The 18,070-nt window shown below is 37.5% G+C and overlaps 1 protein-coding gene and 1 pseudogene across 1 annotated transcript; both read left to right on the top strand.

Annotated features, from left to right (window-relative positions):
* Nucleotides 1-3: 3 nt before the first annotated feature.
* LOC141847561 (uncharacterized) lies at nt 4-2,952 on the top strand (annotated as a pseudogene).
* A 1,100-nt stretch (nt 2,953-4,052) lies between these two features.
* Nucleotides 4,053-17,635, top strand: LOC141847266 (putative pectate lyase 5). The gene is made up of 4 exons (XM_074735262.1): nt 4,053-4,392; nt 4,482-5,379; nt 5,455-5,666; nt 17,382-17,635. The coding sequence occupies exons 1-4, from the start codon at nt 4,241-4,243 to the stop codon at nt 17,593-17,595; spliced, it is 1,476 nt and encodes a 491-aa protein (XP_074591363.1). The 5' UTR covers nt 4,053-4,240; the 3' UTR covers nt 17,596-17,635.
* The last annotated feature ends 435 nt before the right edge of the window (nt 17,636-18,070 follow it).

The raw sequence follows: 18,070 nt of genomic DNA, 5'->3' as shown, positions 1-18,070 counted from the left end.
AAATTTTCTCCTGATGATGATGGGAGATGAATGCAACATCCGTCAGGAAAGAAATTTATCTGAACAACCCTCCTCCAAGGAATTCATCTACTGATATGTCTTTGAAGAAGAATAAGAAGGGTGATAAGGATCTTTGGAGAGGCTGATGGGGGGTATTATGGAGCTGACAGTTCTAGAAGTGGACATGGTTTCTGATATGAGAAGGATTCTAGTGAAGGAGTCCTTGCCCCAGCTAAGTGGAAAAGCACTGACATTGCCAAAGAAGATGCTGAGAGGAGATCAAACCTAGATGTCAACATGGTAAAGGTTGGAAAATTCTAGTATGCATCAAGTGGAAAGTGCTTCTCATGCAATTGCTGAAAATAAACCAAGGAAGGTGAAGCTCAAGGTTGGTGGAGTGACACGCACAATATTGGAGACTAATGAAGGTGGAACTTCTTCTGCAAAACCTCCGCGTTCCATAGACTCATCTCGGCAACGAGTAAAGATTATTGCTAGGGTAAGCTACTATTGAGGGTAGCTTTTTCTTAGTTAGTATTTTTTTTTTCATTCTAAGTTGGAATTTATCAGCATCATCATCAAGCTGTCTCGATTCCAACTATATGGAGTTGGCCACATGCATCTTTTCTTTTCATTACTCTCTCTGTCCGTGACTTTATATTAGTAATATTGAAATTCATGAATCACATTCAGTTACATTAATAGAGTTTGTTTTTTTCTTGTCCTCCATTCCTTAGTTTAATTACAAAATCAGTTGGTTGGGTATGTACGTGTCTTTATCATCTTTTCTTATTTTCCCTTTTTTATCATCTATTGAAGGTACACCTAATTGCTTGAGATTCATAAATTATAAGTTTTTATCTTTATTATCTTACTCACCCTGGTTGATCCATAAAATATTTCATGTCTTATCACAATCATACAAACTTTTTCCTCTTAATTGGAAATAATGTCATGTTTAACATTTTACCCAAGGGAAATCAGCTTGGAAGTAAATACCTAGCCCATCTAAATTTGATCTGTTTATTGTTGTTAGCTTCCCTAGCTCCTTTTATTGTTCCACCTACCACAAGGTAAGGGGCATGATCAGTATTATCTCTGTTGAGTTATTCTGTAGTGTTTTTTCCATAAATCATGTTGTTCTATTTTGCTCATACTTTTCTAGAATCTTTTATTCTTCAAGTGTGAATCTAATTTTTAGCATAAAGAATGTGCAGCATATTCCACGTCTTTATATCTATTTCCTAATTGCAGGATTACACCGAATGCCGTTCTCTGCCAGAAAAGAAAGAATCCAGCGGATCAAGTTTTACCCGTGGGTTGAAAGAGGATTCTGATGCAACAGTATCTGAAGCAAACTTGTTTGCAAAGCAAGCTGACAAACTTCACATTCCAACCTCCTCTGAGCCTACTCGTAAGAGCAAGAGAGTCCCAAAGAAGCGTGTGTTTGATGATGAGGACGACGATGAGATCCGTTACCTTGAGAAACTTAAAACTAGTAAGGAATTTACAGATGATTCTGCCGAGATTGATGATAGTGAGAGTGGTGCAAAGAAAAAGAAAATATCTAAGCTCCCAAAAAACAAGAATCTAACTTATGAAATGGATGAAGATTATGCTTTTTCTCGATCAAATAAAGAGAATAGGAAGAAGGTAAGAGCGGGAAAGGAATATGATGATACAGATTATATTGAAGAGGAAGAACCTGGTTCTGATGGTGAGCCAGAGATCAAAAGAAGGAAACTAAAGGAAACTAGTGGTTCACCAGCTGATGTTAGAAGTGAGCCACTAACGACACGTCAACGTGCACTTCAATCAGGAAAAGGTGGCAATGGTGAAAGTTTAATCGAGTTCCCAAATGGGCTACCTCCGGCACCTTCTAGAAGTAAAGCATAAACACCATATTCAATGCTATGAGCTAATTGATTAGATCTCTTTTGTTTCTTATATTATATATGACTTGCAGAGCAAAAGGAGAAACTATCTGACGTAGAGATACAAGCTAAGAAAGCAGAGGCAGCACAAAGACGGAAAATGCAAGTGGAGAAGCAAGCTAGGGAATCTGAGGTTTGTTTACCTTCTATTGTTTAAGCTGTTAAATAAAGCATTACCTTTTTTAATTATAAGCTAATTAAACTCAACTTCAAGGCTGAGGCAATACGAAAAATATTAGGCCAAGATTCTGACAAAAAGAAAGAAGAGAAGAAACAGAAGGAACTTGAAGAAAAGGTAATTGTTCTTAAAATTCATTGAGCATATTGTGGTTGACTTATTTTTATGCTTCCCGCTGAATTTATTGTTTTGTGCAGGCAAAGTCAGCTAAGTCTCAAGAGCTAATGCCAAGCACAATTAGATGGGTCCTTGGACCCAATGGCACAGTTGTTACATTTGCTGCTGATATCGGCCTTCCAAGCATATTCAACTCCAAGCCTTGCAGGTAAGATAAACTTTCCATTGAATTTGGTTTTGATAGCTTCTACGCATGAGCAGAGTATATTTTTCGATGACATCTTTTGCTTCTGCTATTCTAATGATAGTGTTTGTATTTCGTGACGCAATTAATTCTGCTAGCCTGCTTTACTAACTGTACTTTGCATTGTTTGAATCCAGTTACCCTCCTCCGAGAGAGAAATGTGCTGCCCCAGCATGTACAAATGCCTACAAGTATCGTGATTCGAAAACAAATCTTCCCTTGTGTAGTCTGCTGTGCTATAGGGTAGTTCAAGTGCCGGCCAACCAAGATGCAACCTGAATGCAAGTGCTTTTTTGTTTGTTTGTTTCTTAACGAAGATTCATAGTTACTCCATGATAACCTTGTGTATAATTTTGTCTTGTATTGGACAACCAGATCAAACCAATCCTACTTTCGACTACAGGAGGTATGTTTGCATAATCGATTCTGCTGGATGCAAATGTGAAAGAGTTGCCTACAATACACTGCATTTTTCTTGACAGCGTTGTTTCCTCGTTTGCTTATTACTACCAATTTTGAATGTTGCCATACATTTATTGTGAGAGACGATCTGACTCATCCCTATACTATGTTAGTACAGAGGAGTTCAATAATTTGTTTGATATCGAATCATGATAATACAGTCTTTGATCAGCAGTCTATGTGACTTGTGTGTCAGTCCATGAGAATCTGCTTCCTGTTTGATTATATAAGGTTAGGTGAAGATAGATGAATATATGATTTTATTATCATGGATAAGACTTCTCTTCTCTGGGGCTCTCTCCAATCACTTTTCTTCTTCTCTTCTCTCACATGCTTTTCTTCTCACTTGTCTCATTCCTCTTCAATTATATAAGATAAGGCGAAGATAGACGAATGTATGATTTTTTTTCCTTATGTGTAAGACTTCTCTTCTCTCTCTTGAGCTGTCTCCCATCAGTTGTCTTCTTTTCACATACCCGCGACCTCCAATTTTCAATCTCACGTTGACTTGACCGTCCGAGAGGTCACGCCGATCATGTTGCACTTGCTGATGTGTGATTGAGGCATATGATCCAAGACTTTGTTGAAAGGTAAATAGAGCTGTAATTCTAAGGAGGAAGGGAGAGGAGTGGTCCGAGTGGGGAAGGACTCCATTATATATATTAAGTTGATCAAAGTTTGATTGCTAATATATATTAAGTTAGGGTTGCTAATTCAAACATTATTATTGTAAAAGTAGACCTTAAGGGCCATAATAAGTTTTATTCAAAAGAATAAATGTAAAGTTATAGAAATGGCGATATTTTTTTTTGAAGAGATAAAAATAAGTTTTAATAGGACATTAAAAATTATAGATCCATACAAGACTTTTTCAATAGAGATTGTTTTTTTCAGGGGTTTTGTTTATCTATACAACTTCTATTTTTTTTTATAAAAAAACTTCTATTCTTCCTAAAACCATTTAACATTACTTTTGGGAATGGTTGGGCTTTGGAGTGGGAAGAGACAATACAGAATAGATGCTTCCTCCCCCCACACAGCTCCACAGTCCACTGAAGAGTGAAGGAGCTCCCCCACTCCGTCTTCCATTCCCATTCACCCCCGCTTCACTAATCACTCCTCTCTCTCTCTCTCTCTCTCTCTCTCTCTCTCCGCCATCCAAAACCTCATTTTCGTTCCCGTTCTCAAGAACCCTAACCTCATTGCCTCATTACAGATTTCCCCTCTCATTCTCTCGATCATCGTTTGAAAACTCTCTCCCGTTTCTGCACGGTCCAGATCTTTGTAATCACTGCTCCAGCAACCATGTCCGGCCGCCACCTCTACTGCCTTTCTACCCACATGCTCCTCCTCTTCTTCTCGTTCCCCCTCTTCTCCGCCGCGTTGCCCTTTCCCAACTCCTCTGTCCACGCTCAATCCCACCCCGATCCCGATTTCGTCGCCCGTGAAGTCCAGAGGTATCATTTTCACATCTCTGCACGAATGCACATTGTTTTCTTGCTTGTATTATGATGATCGTTGCATTTTGGGCGTTTTTTTTTCTCAGGCAGGTGGCGTACTCCCACCGGCGCGCGCTCCTGGCAGCCGGCGACAAGGACCAGTGCCTCAGGGGGAACCCGATCGACGACTGCTGGCGGTGCTCGGGCAGTGACTGGCGGCAGGACCGGCAGAGGCTGGCTGAGTGTGGCATCGGGTTCGGCCGCGACGCGCTCGGCGGCAAGGGCGGGCCGATCTATGTTGTGACGGACTCGTCGGACCGCGACCCGGTGAACCCTGAGCCAGGCACTCTCCGCTACGGCGCCATCCAGGATGGCCCCCTCTGGATAACCTTCGCGCGCGATATGACCATCCGGCTCAATGAGGAGCTGCTGGTGAACAGCTTCAAGACTATCGACGGACGCGGTGCTGTAGTCCACATCGCCGGCGGCGCTTGTATCACCCTCCAGTATGTCTCCAACGTCATTATCCACAACCTGCACATCCACCACTGCGTCTCAGCTGGCGAGGCCAACGTGCGCGCCTCTCCAACGCACTACGGTTGGCGGACGCGCTCCGACGGCGACGGCATCTCCATCTACGGCGGGCGCAAGATCTGGGTGGACCACTGCGCGTTGTCCTATTGCGCCGACGGCCTGATAGACGCGATCATGGGCTCCACGGCGATCACGATCTCCAACAGCTACTTCTCGCACCATGACGACGTTATGCTGCTCGGTCACAGCGACGACTACCTGCCGGACTCGGGGATGCAGGTGACCATCGCGTTCAACCGCTTCGGGGAGGAGCTCGTGCAGCGGATGCCGCGCTGCCGCCGAGGCTACTTCCACGTGGTCAACAACGACTTCACCTCGTGGGAGATGTACGCCATCGGCGGCAGCGCCAACCCAACCGTTAACAGCCAGGGAAACCGCTACATTGCTCCGGCCAACTCGAACGCCAAAGAGGTGAGTTGTTAGTTATTTAATTAGAGCTCTGCTTTTCTCGATGGACGAGGGCTGTGCTTGAAGGTGGGCGTGCAGGTGACGAAGAGGGTGGACACGGAGGAGAAGGATTGGAGCAGGTGGAATTGGAGGACGGAGGGGGATGTGATGGTGAACGGAGCGTTCTTCGTGGCGTCGGGGGCTGGAGCGGGGGTGGAGGCCAAGTATGCCATGGCAGAGAGCGTGGACCCTAAGTCTGCCGCGCTCATCGACCAACTCACTATGAACGCCGGCGTCCTTGGCGGGGCCAGGTATGGACCACACTCACGTTATCCTTGCATTCGCATTGGATTCTATTGAAGCCTTTACCTTCTTATTCCTGGTCGATCCTTATTAATTTATGACAAAAAGGTGGAAACTGCCCTAATTGGAGTTGGAGCAACTTTTACAAAGCTACTTTAACATATCTATGCAATTGGGGCAGCTTTAAAACGGTTTTTGGTTATAACTGTTCTAATTATAAACATTTTAGTTAAAATTGTTTCACTTATAACTATTATGGTCAAAATTTCTCAAATAGTATGCGTTTTGGTCAAAATTGCTTTAATTTTAATAGTTTTTGTTAAAATTACTTCAATAGATTTGACCTAGTTAAATCAATATTAATTAAATTGGAGTAACTCATATTTGAATAGCTTTGACGAATATTAAAACAATTTTAATTATAATTAATTATTAATTTTGAGCATATTGGACCAACTTATTTGTTAACTAATTTAATTTTTGAAAAATAATATGTGAATTTAACTATATGATTAAGGCGTATTTTGAGGGAAATAAAAGTAGTAAAAGGATAAGTATATATATTAAGAATTTTTCCTGCTTTAATTATTATCATCAAATCGATAGAGAAGTGGGGAACAAAGGCTTTTCTTAATGCATTAGTCAAATGGAGCAAAAATGAGGGAAAAAGTTTAATTTTGCTTTTATATCAATCATGTGTTTTTGCAACATCTTTTATGTGAAAGGATTATAAGTGATTAGTGTCCATAATTATGTGACATTTGATTACCGTCCATGAGCATGAGTTTAATGTTCAACAATGAGTTTGAGCCTACTGCATTCCAACTTGCATCTAGCTTCCACTTAACTCTAACAGGCTTAGGTGGTGAGCGTTGGAGGGAGAGTGGATGGTGGGAGAGGATGCTCAGTGACAAGGGGAAGAGGGTGCTCGGTGACAAAGAGAGTATCAAGCGAGGAAAATAGAGGAACATTACTTTTCTCTCTCTTCTTGCCCTTTTTTTTTTTTTTTTAATTTCTTTCCCTTGAAATACTAAATGGATAACTCATCATGCCCTAGGCCCTTCAATCCTTGTAAACCGAGTTTGCCCCAACAAAAAGTATTAATGGTTTAGTTTATCCATACTTTGATAAGCGTGCAGTCTCCCACTCACCACAGCTACTAGGTTAATCCCAAACAATAATTGAAATGCCTATGGACCTTTAAAAATATATATATATAATCCAGCCACAAGGTTAATCCAGAAAAATAATAATATATAATTGAAATGACTCTTAACAACGCTTCTTTACAATAAAAAGTAATCCAACTACAAGGTTAATAAAAAAAAAAAACAAATTGAAATGCTTCTAAACAACGTTCCTTATAAAAACAACAATAAAAGAAACAGGGTTACGTCAATGCATGTGACTAAGTTCACTGTAGGAATACTTAGAAACGGTGTATCAGTCCCATAACACGCCCTTGCTAAAAATAGATATTACTTAGGCAGTTTTACAGAAGAAATAGATATTACTTGGAGAACTCAATCGTGAAGGAGCTTTCTCCCACTTGAAGTCTTGAAGTACCATTATTGTGTCAAAATGATATTTATTTTTTTATTCTCTTGCTAGAAAAGTATATATTATGTTGCCGTTCTATCAACTTTTACTTAATTTTGATTAAACTTCTCATGGCTAAACATACCCTTATATATATATATTTTGCTGAAATTATCTCTATGTAAAATAACCATCTCTTAAGATGTGTAAGGGTGATATGATTCTTGCTCATTTTTCTTTCTAACTCTATCAAAAAACAAGAGTATTCTTGTTAAGAATCATCATACTATTAGAAACTTGACTTCAACTAATTTGTGCATGATTTTGTTTATGCATCATTTATTATTGTTATTGTCAACTTACAAAAGATAGTGAAGTCTGTTATGATTTTGATCCCAATTCACATCTAGATATTAAATGATGGGCTAGAGGAGGTTAGGGTATTAGGAGTTCTATTAGGTTGGAGTTTGGAAAGTGTTGAGTTTGCTTGAACCGGTCTAAGTTTGGCCGAGGTGGTTAAATGTTAGTTAAAGTGGATTCAATTTGTGAATCTTAGTTAAAATGGATTCAATTTGGTCAAGTTCTAAGCAACACATTTCAAATGACCTTGGATACATTTTTAGGCTTTGTGGTTATTGTCTTATGGGAATTGGAACGAGGTGGATTGGTGTGGTGCAATTGGATGGAGTAGATTCTTAGGAAGTTAGTGGCGAACTAGGGAGAAAGTCATGAAAAATTAGCCAAAGGGAGGTTAGTAATGTTTGAGGTTGAGAAAGTTATGATATCTTGTGCTTAGTTAGGAACTTTAATTATTCTTCTATAGTCGACTAAAGAAATCCCCTTTTAATGGTTTTGGCCCCTTTTATAAGCTGTGAAGTGAGTGTTGTTAGTTTGATTTGGATCGATTACATCAAATTATAATTTTGATTAAAAACAATAAATCAATAATATTTATTTAAGAATAGATATTATTCAACTTTTCTGATTTTTTTGAGCAACTCAAGTGTGTTGCCTCCAAGGTATTCACGCTCTCTCTAACTTTTGTGAATGATTTTTTGTTGTATTGATTCTGATGACCAATCTATACAACAATTGGTTCCTTTAGTTGTAAAGGTTTCTCCGCCTTCGAGGTTTTCGAGAAGGAGAAGATTCATAGTGCATCGGGTGTGTGCGTGCGTGTGGATCCTGTGGATTAGTCACCTCTGCGGAGGTGGAGACCAAGTAAACAAACCGGGTTAGCGTTGATCTCTTTCTTTCTCTTTTATATTTTTGCTTCCGCTAATCTTTGTGCAGAGAAAGAACAAGAAAAGTCGAGAAACGTATTCACCCCCCCTCTAGCGAACCAATCGATCCTAACAAAAAAGACAATCTTCCAAAACTAAAACCATATTTGATGAAAATTCTAAATAGAAAGTTCTACTAGTGACTACTGCACTGTTGCACTTGTCCCCATTTCTAACTTCAACTCCCCATCACTTAGCTTTCTTGTCTCCTTGAACCCATGCAACATATTGCATATGTGTGAGGTTGTTAGAATCTACACACCTAGTATCAAATAAACCATCCATTAAATTGGTTTCAATGATAAATAAATTAGACAAACCTTCAGAAGGTTTGTCTTTCTTCAGAGAAGCCAAATTGAGGCAACAGTTTCTCTTCCAATGATTAGGCATACAACAAGGGAAACAATTTCCTTTGCTTTTCTTTTTCTCATTGTCCTTAGCCAATTTTCCACCATGAGACCTTTTGGTGAACTTGTACTTCTTCTTAAAGAATATATTTTCGACAATAACACTTACATATTTTCTTGTTCAGTGAATGTATTACTTACATTACACCCACTTGGTTGCTTAAGGTCACTACCTCGTCACTACCTCAATGATGGAGTAAACCATTCTATCTTATAGCAGCACAACAAGTGTAGGTTATATTATTTTATAACCTAGAATGACTTGGATATTTACAATTAAATTATTACTCCTCATTCAGATCTTTTAATCACAAGTATAATTTAATAAAAATACCACTTCATATCACATACTAATTATAATAAAATACACTCAAAAATATAATATACACATGACACTAAAAAATATAATTTAAATAAATTGTTTTGAGGGCATATAATTTCAATGAATGCACGCCCAATGAAGAACTTGTTGGATTTAGAGAGGCTAGAGGGGGCACGGGAGGGGTAGTGGTGAATAGCCGATCGATTATATTCCATGCTTGTGTCTACAACCGAGTTAGTGTAGTGGAAAACACAAACAATAAAATAAGCACTCAAACAATACAAACCAACAATCTGTTAGTTGATTATTCCTAAAACCCCTCTATACTTTCTCTTTCTTAGATATCTTCCTAGATATAGAAATATGAGTTTACAACAATATCAATAAGAGAAACACTTGTTAGATAAAACAAATACAACAACACAAGACAAGGATTACACAATGGAGCTTTTCTTTTAGCTTACTTTCACTTGCTTTTGCTTGGTTTTTATCTCGTTTTTATACTCATAAGCCCTTCTAAAATCTTCTATTGATCCCTTCTCTATAGAGCTCTTGTTGCCAAGAGCTACTTGCTTAAATCTACTTGATTAGCCAAATGCTAACTTACTTTAGTTGACGGATTGCATTAGTTGAGTCAATTGAACTTGCATATAGTTGACTGCTTGGGCTCGCAATAACTACTCAAGTCGACTGATCAAGTGAGGGGCATCCAATAGTTGCAGACGAATTTGTCAGATCATGACTCTTAGATTTTTGTAGTTGCATGAGTCGATTAATCTTATAAATTGATTGATTGACCGTGCCTCAATCGATTGATTAGTTGACATACTCAACTATTTTGTTTATTGGCATTCTATCCTAAGTCGGGTGCCTCAGTCGATTGATTAATTGACATACTCAACATTAATTAACTAAAACCATTCATCAATCGATAAAAACCTTGACTCTAACTAATTCTAAGGTTGAGTCTCGTCTTGCAAAGAGATCCCATGCTTATAGAACTTCCTCGCCTTGCCAAGAGGCCTTATATCTCTAAGACTTGCTCTCTAGTATTGTTGATTTCGACCTACTGACACTTTCATTGCCTAAAAGCGTAGCCTTCAAGATTTCATTACTTATTCGGTGTCAATCAACCTTGACTCACAAGTCCACTTGCTAGCTTTAGGTCCAACTTGACTCGTTAGTGTTAGGTTCCTTATAGAAATTAAACATGAAAAACAAAATGGAAGAAGAACCCACCAATGATCAATGTGAATTCAAATTAATTGTTGGTGTAGAAAGTTATCTCTAGATGCGTAGAACTTTTGCGAATCGGGAGAGTTAAGCCGATCTAAGCACAATCAATATGTTCGTGCCTCTATGGTATCCACGCGAGCACAACCGTTGCTCGTCTCACGAATACAATTGAAGTTTTTTCGTACCCACGCCGAATGTTAACTATTATTTAAGTTGAGAGCAAAACCCTAACTTTTAGGGTTGACACGAACTTATCATATTAGATCGTGTTCATAACGTACTCAACCTCCAAGTCTTATCTAATAAGACCATTTCCCCTTTTTATTTTATTTTATTATCCAAAATAAAACGTGGGCATAAAATTGTGGGCTTTATTTCATTTGGGCTTGTTTGAAAAACTGAAACAAAATCTCAAACGCATATTATATTAATCCATTAATCCAACAAGTTTATGATCTAATTAGATTAACCTAGTAATCCAACAAGTTTAAGATCCATTCAGATTAACCTACTAATCCAACAAGTTTAATATCTAATTAGATTAACTCATTCATCCAATAAATTTAAGATTCAAATAGATTAACCCATTAATCCAACAAGTTTAAGATCTAAAATAAATTTCAAACTTAAAACTTAGGCCCACTTTATTTTAGTCATACTAAAATAAAATAAACTTCAAAATTAATGCGCTCTCTGTGTGTGACCCAATAGGTTCTTGTAATGTTAAAGTGACTCTAAAATCTCATTTTAAAGACATAAGCAATGAGTGACATCTAACAATACATCATGACTATCCAAGTAATGAGAATGTTGTAGATTCGACTTAACCTGTCTATGACTATTTTATTTTATAACTTAGTCCTTTTATTCATGACAACTAGATTGATTTACGAGGCATAGATTGTGTCATCCTCTCATCAATCTATGTATTTTTTGATCTCTAAGTGGACTTACTTAATCAAATAAGCTCAGTATCTCATATTGACTTATTTGAGTACATGTATTTTAGTAGTCTTACTTAATCAAGGGGTCTACAGATATTATTTCCATTATATGGAAGGGACAAATTTCATCTACATCACTCACATCCCTCCACATAACTTATTGCATACTAGTGAACGATTTTATAGTCGATTTTGTTACAGGTGACATTTGTCGATACTAAAGTACACAACTCCTTATGTAGGAAACCATAGTGACTTTAGGTTAAAGGACTGTTTATATTAATAATCACTATGAGAATGTTTATACCACTTATATAATAATCCATCAAACATTCTCATGGCGGATCATTCAGTACATATTCTCTAATATATATTCATGTGTTAATTTGATATCTCATATTCATGACTTGTGAGATTAAGTCATTGGTTAACTTACATGCTAGTCTCAATGTATTAATATTGCTCTTGTATATTAATACTTGATTAGGAATAATTGAGAAAAGTATTTTATAGATCTATAGTTTGTCACAATCAATTCTAATAATTGATATCCTATAGAACAGAACCTACCACTTTAAGGCATTATTATATTTATTCAAATTTACGCAGATATTAAGTAAACACAAAATGTTATCTATTATTAAAATATAATATAAAAGTCTCATATTCATCATCTCATGATTGACTTTTAGGGCTGACACTAACAATTAGTACTTTCATTTACCTAGTCTTGTGTTTGCCTTTACCCGTTAGGATTTCCACATGCCCAAAGGTCACTCCTCAAGGAGGGACTTCCACTTTGCATGTCATGATTTTTTTCACTTGCCAAACGTTCAATGAACCATGACATGCCACTTACCAAAGTCATCATTTGATCTGTCTAGACTTTCATTACTTGTCATGTATCTAGTCAACGTTGATTATCTACTTGGATTTTTCCATTGTCATTGCCAACACCTGACATCATATTGCTAACACTTGTTGCACTTTTCTTTTTGCCAAAGGTTCGGTCATCTTCGGCTGACTTGATTTTTATCCAATGTCAAATATCCGGTCAACAAAGACCTACTTGACGTATCGACCTAACTTAAACAAACTCAATTATATTGCCCATAATATGATTGCATCAATATATCATTCCCAACATATCATAGAAATACCAAAACACCTCAATTAACCCTTGATCTAAAAGGACCAAGTTGGGGCATGACACACCAAATGTCTTTTCCTGAGGCATGATTGCATCAATAGAATTGCCACATATAAAGCTTTATTGGTGAAGCAACTTGCTCTTGTAATAGTTTTAATTACTTGGTGTTGGTGTAATAATATGCCCCAAGTGATTGAGTTTGATCATATGGTTTTGATGTATTTGGCAAAGGGTATAAGTTAGGCTCATATTTTTGTTACTAATAAAGTGTGTCAAGTGTGTAGGTGATGTAGGTACTTGGCATTGACAATTGCAGGTGCAATGAATGAAATTCAGGTGAGTCGGGGTCTATCAAACATTTGGGAGAAAAAGAAAGTCTAACAAGTGTTGACAGATGAAAAAAATTAAATGGGTCGAGGTTGATTGGACATCTTGTAGAAAAGCAAAATTCAATAGTGCTGGTAGATGAATGAAGACCAAATGGGTCGAAATTAATCGAACATTTGGTAAAAGAGAAGTCTAGCTAGTGTGGCAGATAAAGAAGTTCAATAGGTGCTGGTAGACAAGGAAGACATGGAGGCATCGCCTCTTGGAAAATGAGAAGCTCTGGTTGGTCGAGAACGAACTAGTACTTGACACATGAGAATTTCTGGAGGTAAGATCTCTTGATATGTGAGAAACTATAAGCGTCTGTTGTTTTAGGCGTTAGGTAGATCTCTTAAGGCAAAGATTCGACCAAGAGACATGTATTTTGGTCGCATACAATCAACTGATATGCCATTACTGACACTTGTTGGAGTTGAGGAATGGTTTTGAGTCGACTGATGACAGTTATTCACTGATGATTTAAATCAATTGCATTAATGTAGAGCAACTGTTAGAGTCTATCCATAGGGATTTGGAGGGCTACAAAAGGGGAGCTCGAATCTTCTATGCGCGTGCGCGCACACACACACACACTAATCATGAATAATCTTGATGTCTTAGTGGGTCAACTCAAAGCATACATGTTATCATCAAGACTATTCATGATTAGTGGGTAATTTACCCCCACTAATTATTCCCTGTTATATTGATTTCACAGTGTAATTTGATGCAAAATCTTAATTGATTTTTTTCTCATTTGTTGAGGTAGGCCCTAGTGTCCTATAACACTATGGAGGAATTTCGCTTTATCATCTTTATTGATATGTGATTTCTCTGCTCATCTTTCTCTGGTGTTCAACATTTTCCTCCTGTCTCTCAAAATTCTCATCTTTACTTCGGTAAGTACTTGCAATTATTTGCTTTGCTATTAATTCATTCCATCTTGCATATTCGCATATACTAGGCATGAGCATATCCACCCTCACACATGGTTGCTTAGTTGTATTCTCTTGGGTTCAAACTGCATTCACTCAGGTCCAATAATTGCTTCACTACCTAGACTTTGACCTCAATCTAAGTGAAACTAACTAGATTGAGATTTTTGTTCAGATTTCCTCCTCTGTTGTAGTGGAACAACCAGTACTCCTGACCAGGATGCTGGACCCAACCTAAAACCAACAAGGTTTGAATAGGAGAAAATCCAATTGAAATCCTCCAATCTTACATCAAAATTCTAGAATAGTACGATGAAGTACGGATATGAACTCCTATCTTCTATACGATGCCTTCTTGATAGATGAAGTATGTTCAACTCTCATCCTATTGTGTCACACTCATCCAATAATTCCTCAATATTGGCATCTGATTTCTTCTTCACCCATTGATCATGCAATTGTTGAATCCATAAAGCTTAACTCTCAGTCGGATTTCTTCTTCCATAAATGTTGAAGTCACTAAAAGGCCCTTTGACCAGTGATATGACTCTCCTTTGCAGAGGTTGTTACAATATATCACTTCATAATGGGTGGAAAGCTAAGGGCATGCAAACCATGATAAAAAAAAAAAAGAGCAGCCCGATGCACGAAGCTCCCATTAATGTGGGCTTCCGGGAAAGGGTCGAATCACATTAGGTCTATTGTACGCGGCCTTATCTTGCACTGCAAGAGGTTGTTTCCGCAACTCGAACTTGTGACTACAAGGTCACATAGCAGCAACTTTGCCGTTGCGCTAAAGCTCTTTTTCTGCAAACTACGATGAAAATATGAAGAGAATTTTATCTATCTTAAATCCTTCTTGGTTAATACCCATTCAATGGTAACATTTCAAATAGCCTTCCGCACATCCTTCTTAGTTAACTAAGGAAGAACTACCATATGCCAAGAGGCTGTTTGATGTCATCATTAATTCTTTCGTCTTTCTTAGAAACTTTAATGATGAAAAAAATCATATAAATCTCATACCAAACTGCCTTCACCATTTTATCAGTTTACTAATGCAACTTCCTTCTACTTCATGTATGGACATAAACTTTGATTGATACATCGGGGAAAGCTCCTAGAGCATTCCCTCATGCACTCATCAAAGTGGCTGCCAGACCCAAACTATTTCACTCTAGTAGAACCCCTGGACTTCAAACTCCTGCATTGATCCATGTCAGTTTGAACTCCCAAAGCCTGAAAGCCTTTTCGGTCATGAGAGCCCTCCAAATCCATCCATTGTGGTCAAGGCCTTGGTTACTCTCAAGAATCCCATCCTCTTTGGGATCACAAGAAGCACACAACTTCCATGCCCCCCAAAAGAGATAAAAATTTGGGTTGGAGCCCAGCTGATCCTTGAACAGACCTAGATTTGTTTTTTCAGGTCACCACTTTAGCCTTGTCTCTTTCGCAGATTCGAGGTCTTATAATTTTTTTTTTCATGTCATCTCTATATACTTATCTCTTTCTTAGATATGATGACCTTTTCCTTTAAGTCACCTCTTGGATCCATTGACTCTTTCAGGGATCTAAGTACATATGAACTTTTCCTTTAAGTTCCATTTGACTCTTTTTGGATCCATGGACTCTTTAGCCCTTCACCTCTTCCTTGCAAGTCGATTGAGGTGTGTATGCTGTATTTGCAACTCAGATCATAATATGGGGCCTTTATTCCAAGTTTGATTAAAGTGTGTACCTTGGACCAAAAGATAAGATTCTTACTCTTAGTTCAATCGAGGTGTATGTACCTCCTTTTCAGTACACCTTGAACTTCTAACTATACTTGGGGAAACAAAACAATGATTTTCACAATAAGTTTATTAAGGTTACAATAGCTCTTGAGAATGGTCGTGTTACATTTTCTCCAACATAAAATAGGGAAAAGTGAATTAAAACTTAGTAAACAATTTCCTCAAGTTGTCAACATGCCATCTCCTAGGAATCTTTTTCCTTTTGTAATTACCACTTTAAATGTTATCCATGGCACTTCACCCTCCATCTTATCATTTGGTGCATCTTCCCTCTCTCTGGGTGTCAACTTATCTCCAGCCTCCTTAAGACCTGTCTCTCAATTGAAATGATTAGCAACAAATTCAATACACAATTTAATAGAGTATTACCTGATATTAACAAGGTAAACTTTTACTTCTCTTTGCTTTACATTCATATAATACATCTTGGCACTAGTCTGCTTGAACTGTGTTATGCACCCCAATTATGATTTTGAACTGATTCAAACAAATCTGGATAGATTTTAGGTTAATATTGACTTTTTGTTAGCAAAATTTACTATTTTGTTTAAAGACCGAGTGATTTCTACTAGGGTTGTAAATGAGCCAAGCTTCGCGGTGTTCAAGCTTGTTTGATAAGGTAACCAAGTCAAGCGTAGCTTAAAATGAACCAAGTTGTTGAAATGATTGTTCAAGCTTGGCTTGGTTTCTTTTGTATAAGCTTGAACTTGGTTCAAACTTGACTTAAGCTTAATTCGTTTAGATGCTATCGAGCTCTCAATTTAAGCTTGTTTGATTGTTTGAAATTTTTACATTTTAAACTTGTTTGGTTTAGTTGAATATTGAGTTTGATAATACAAACTTGTGTGTTCATTTTGAAAGTTTTTTTATTTATTTAGTATGTCGATAAAAATTTTATTGATGAACATGGTTCAATAATATTGTTTATGAACATTGTTCACGAACATTGTTCACGAATGTTGTTCACGAACATTGTTCACGAACGTTGTTTATGAACGTTAACGAGGTGAACACATATGTATTCAACCTTGTTCGTTTAGTTTAACGAGTTGTTCAAGTTTATTCATTTAATTGATCTTGTGGGTATTGAACGAATATAAACAAGCTCTTACTAAGTTGAATACTAAGTTTGTTTACGAACGTTCGATTCATTTACAACCTTATTTTCTGCTGGTATTATTGCCTTCGAACCAAAAGATAAATTTAAATGCGACTTCTTGTTGCTTACCTTAGAGTTATTCTAAATGATAAAAGCACCCCAAGAAGATTGTTTGCCCAACTTGTCCAAAGTCAGCCACTCTCTTCTTTAATGCTCTGAGCAATTTTCACTCTGTTATTTCCTTTTTCTATTGGTCTACGAGTGTGCCATCGGAGTAAAATAATTGGGGAATACTTGGCACATCATTCCATTACTTTAAAGGGAATAAATATTGAAAGAATCCTAAAACTAAAGGCAAATAAAGAATAAACTTAAAGAAAACAAAACAACAAATCAAAATCCTGTTAGTCTGGTTTTGACATGGTAAGGCATGGATCAAGTGCCAGTAAGAGATTATGGTCGATACTAAGATTAAGGGGGAGAACAAACAATGGCTGCGAACATTTATTAGGGAAGGATAATGTTACACCTTGTTTCCTTTTGCATGTATGGTCTTGCAATCTTTCTCGCATACATTCAGTAATTCATACACATGAGACAGCTGAAATCTGTATGGAAGCTCACAATGTGCTTGCTTTTGGCGGCACAGGGACAACAGTGGTGGCGCAGGGTCCTCCAGTGTCAGCTATGGCTCTGCAGACGATGATAATGGTGGTGGTGATAGCGGAGAACAAGTTCTTGGCTATGGGTACTCCGGAATGGTGTTCTCTGGTGATGCACCACAGCCTCTCATTTACTGCACTACTCCTCTCTTCTCTTCCTCGTTCATTATTGCTCTTATCTCACTCCGTTTGCATCGATAGCAGACTGTTTGAAGATTAATATCACAAAGGTAAATTCTTTCCTTTTGTCAGTTATTTATGTGTTTTATCTTGTAGAAGTAAAGGTGAATTCGTTGTAGCCTGTGACATTAGCTGGCGTATATATATATTGTCTATTGTTCTTGCGATTGGATGCTCCAGCTCTATCTCTCTCGACATGCTTGTCTCTCCCAGATTTGAAATTCGCTTAGGCCATTTGGCTCATCCAAGTATTCCAGTAAGGATTTTAAATCAATTGTTGAGATTTTAAATCCTATTTAGTGTATTATCGAAAAGTTTAAAATTGTTCAAGTTCATAAATTTGTATACTTTGTTGTATTTCTTAGAAATTGTAGAAGAGCTTTTTAGAAGCTTATTTAGTTTTTTTAAAAATTCGATTAGAGATTTTATTAGGATAATTAAAATTCTCTTTGTAAAACAACCTTTTTGATGAGAATTTTTTTTCTCAAGGTTAGGT

Source organism: Curcuma longa, chromosome 16 (assembly GCF_044706935.1).
Source record: "Curcuma longa cultivar G26 ecotype Majalengka, Jawa Barat chromosome 16, ITB_CL_G26_1.1, whole genome shotgun sequence".
In the NCBI taxonomy this organism is placed as follows: domain Eukaryota; kingdom Viridiplantae; phylum Streptophyta; class Magnoliopsida; order Zingiberales; family Zingiberaceae; genus Curcuma; species Curcuma longa.
This window is presented reverse-complemented; position numbering and strand designations above follow the sequence as displayed.

Bases quoted from the DNA above. Each gene is read 5' to 3' on its own strand.
- LOC141847266 (XM_074735262.1), top strand. From the start codon at position 4,241: ATGTCCGGCCGCCACCTCTACTGCCTTTCTACCCACATGCTCCTCCTC. The intron at 5,380-5,454 runs GTGAGTTGTTAG...GTGGGCGTGCAG, and splicing joins CCAACTCGAACGCCAAAGAG to GTGACGAAGAGGGTGGACAC. The intron at 5,667-17,381 runs GTATGGACCACA...TTGGCGGCACAG, and splicing joins GGCGTCCTTGGCGGGGCCAG to GGACAACAGTGGTGGCGCAG.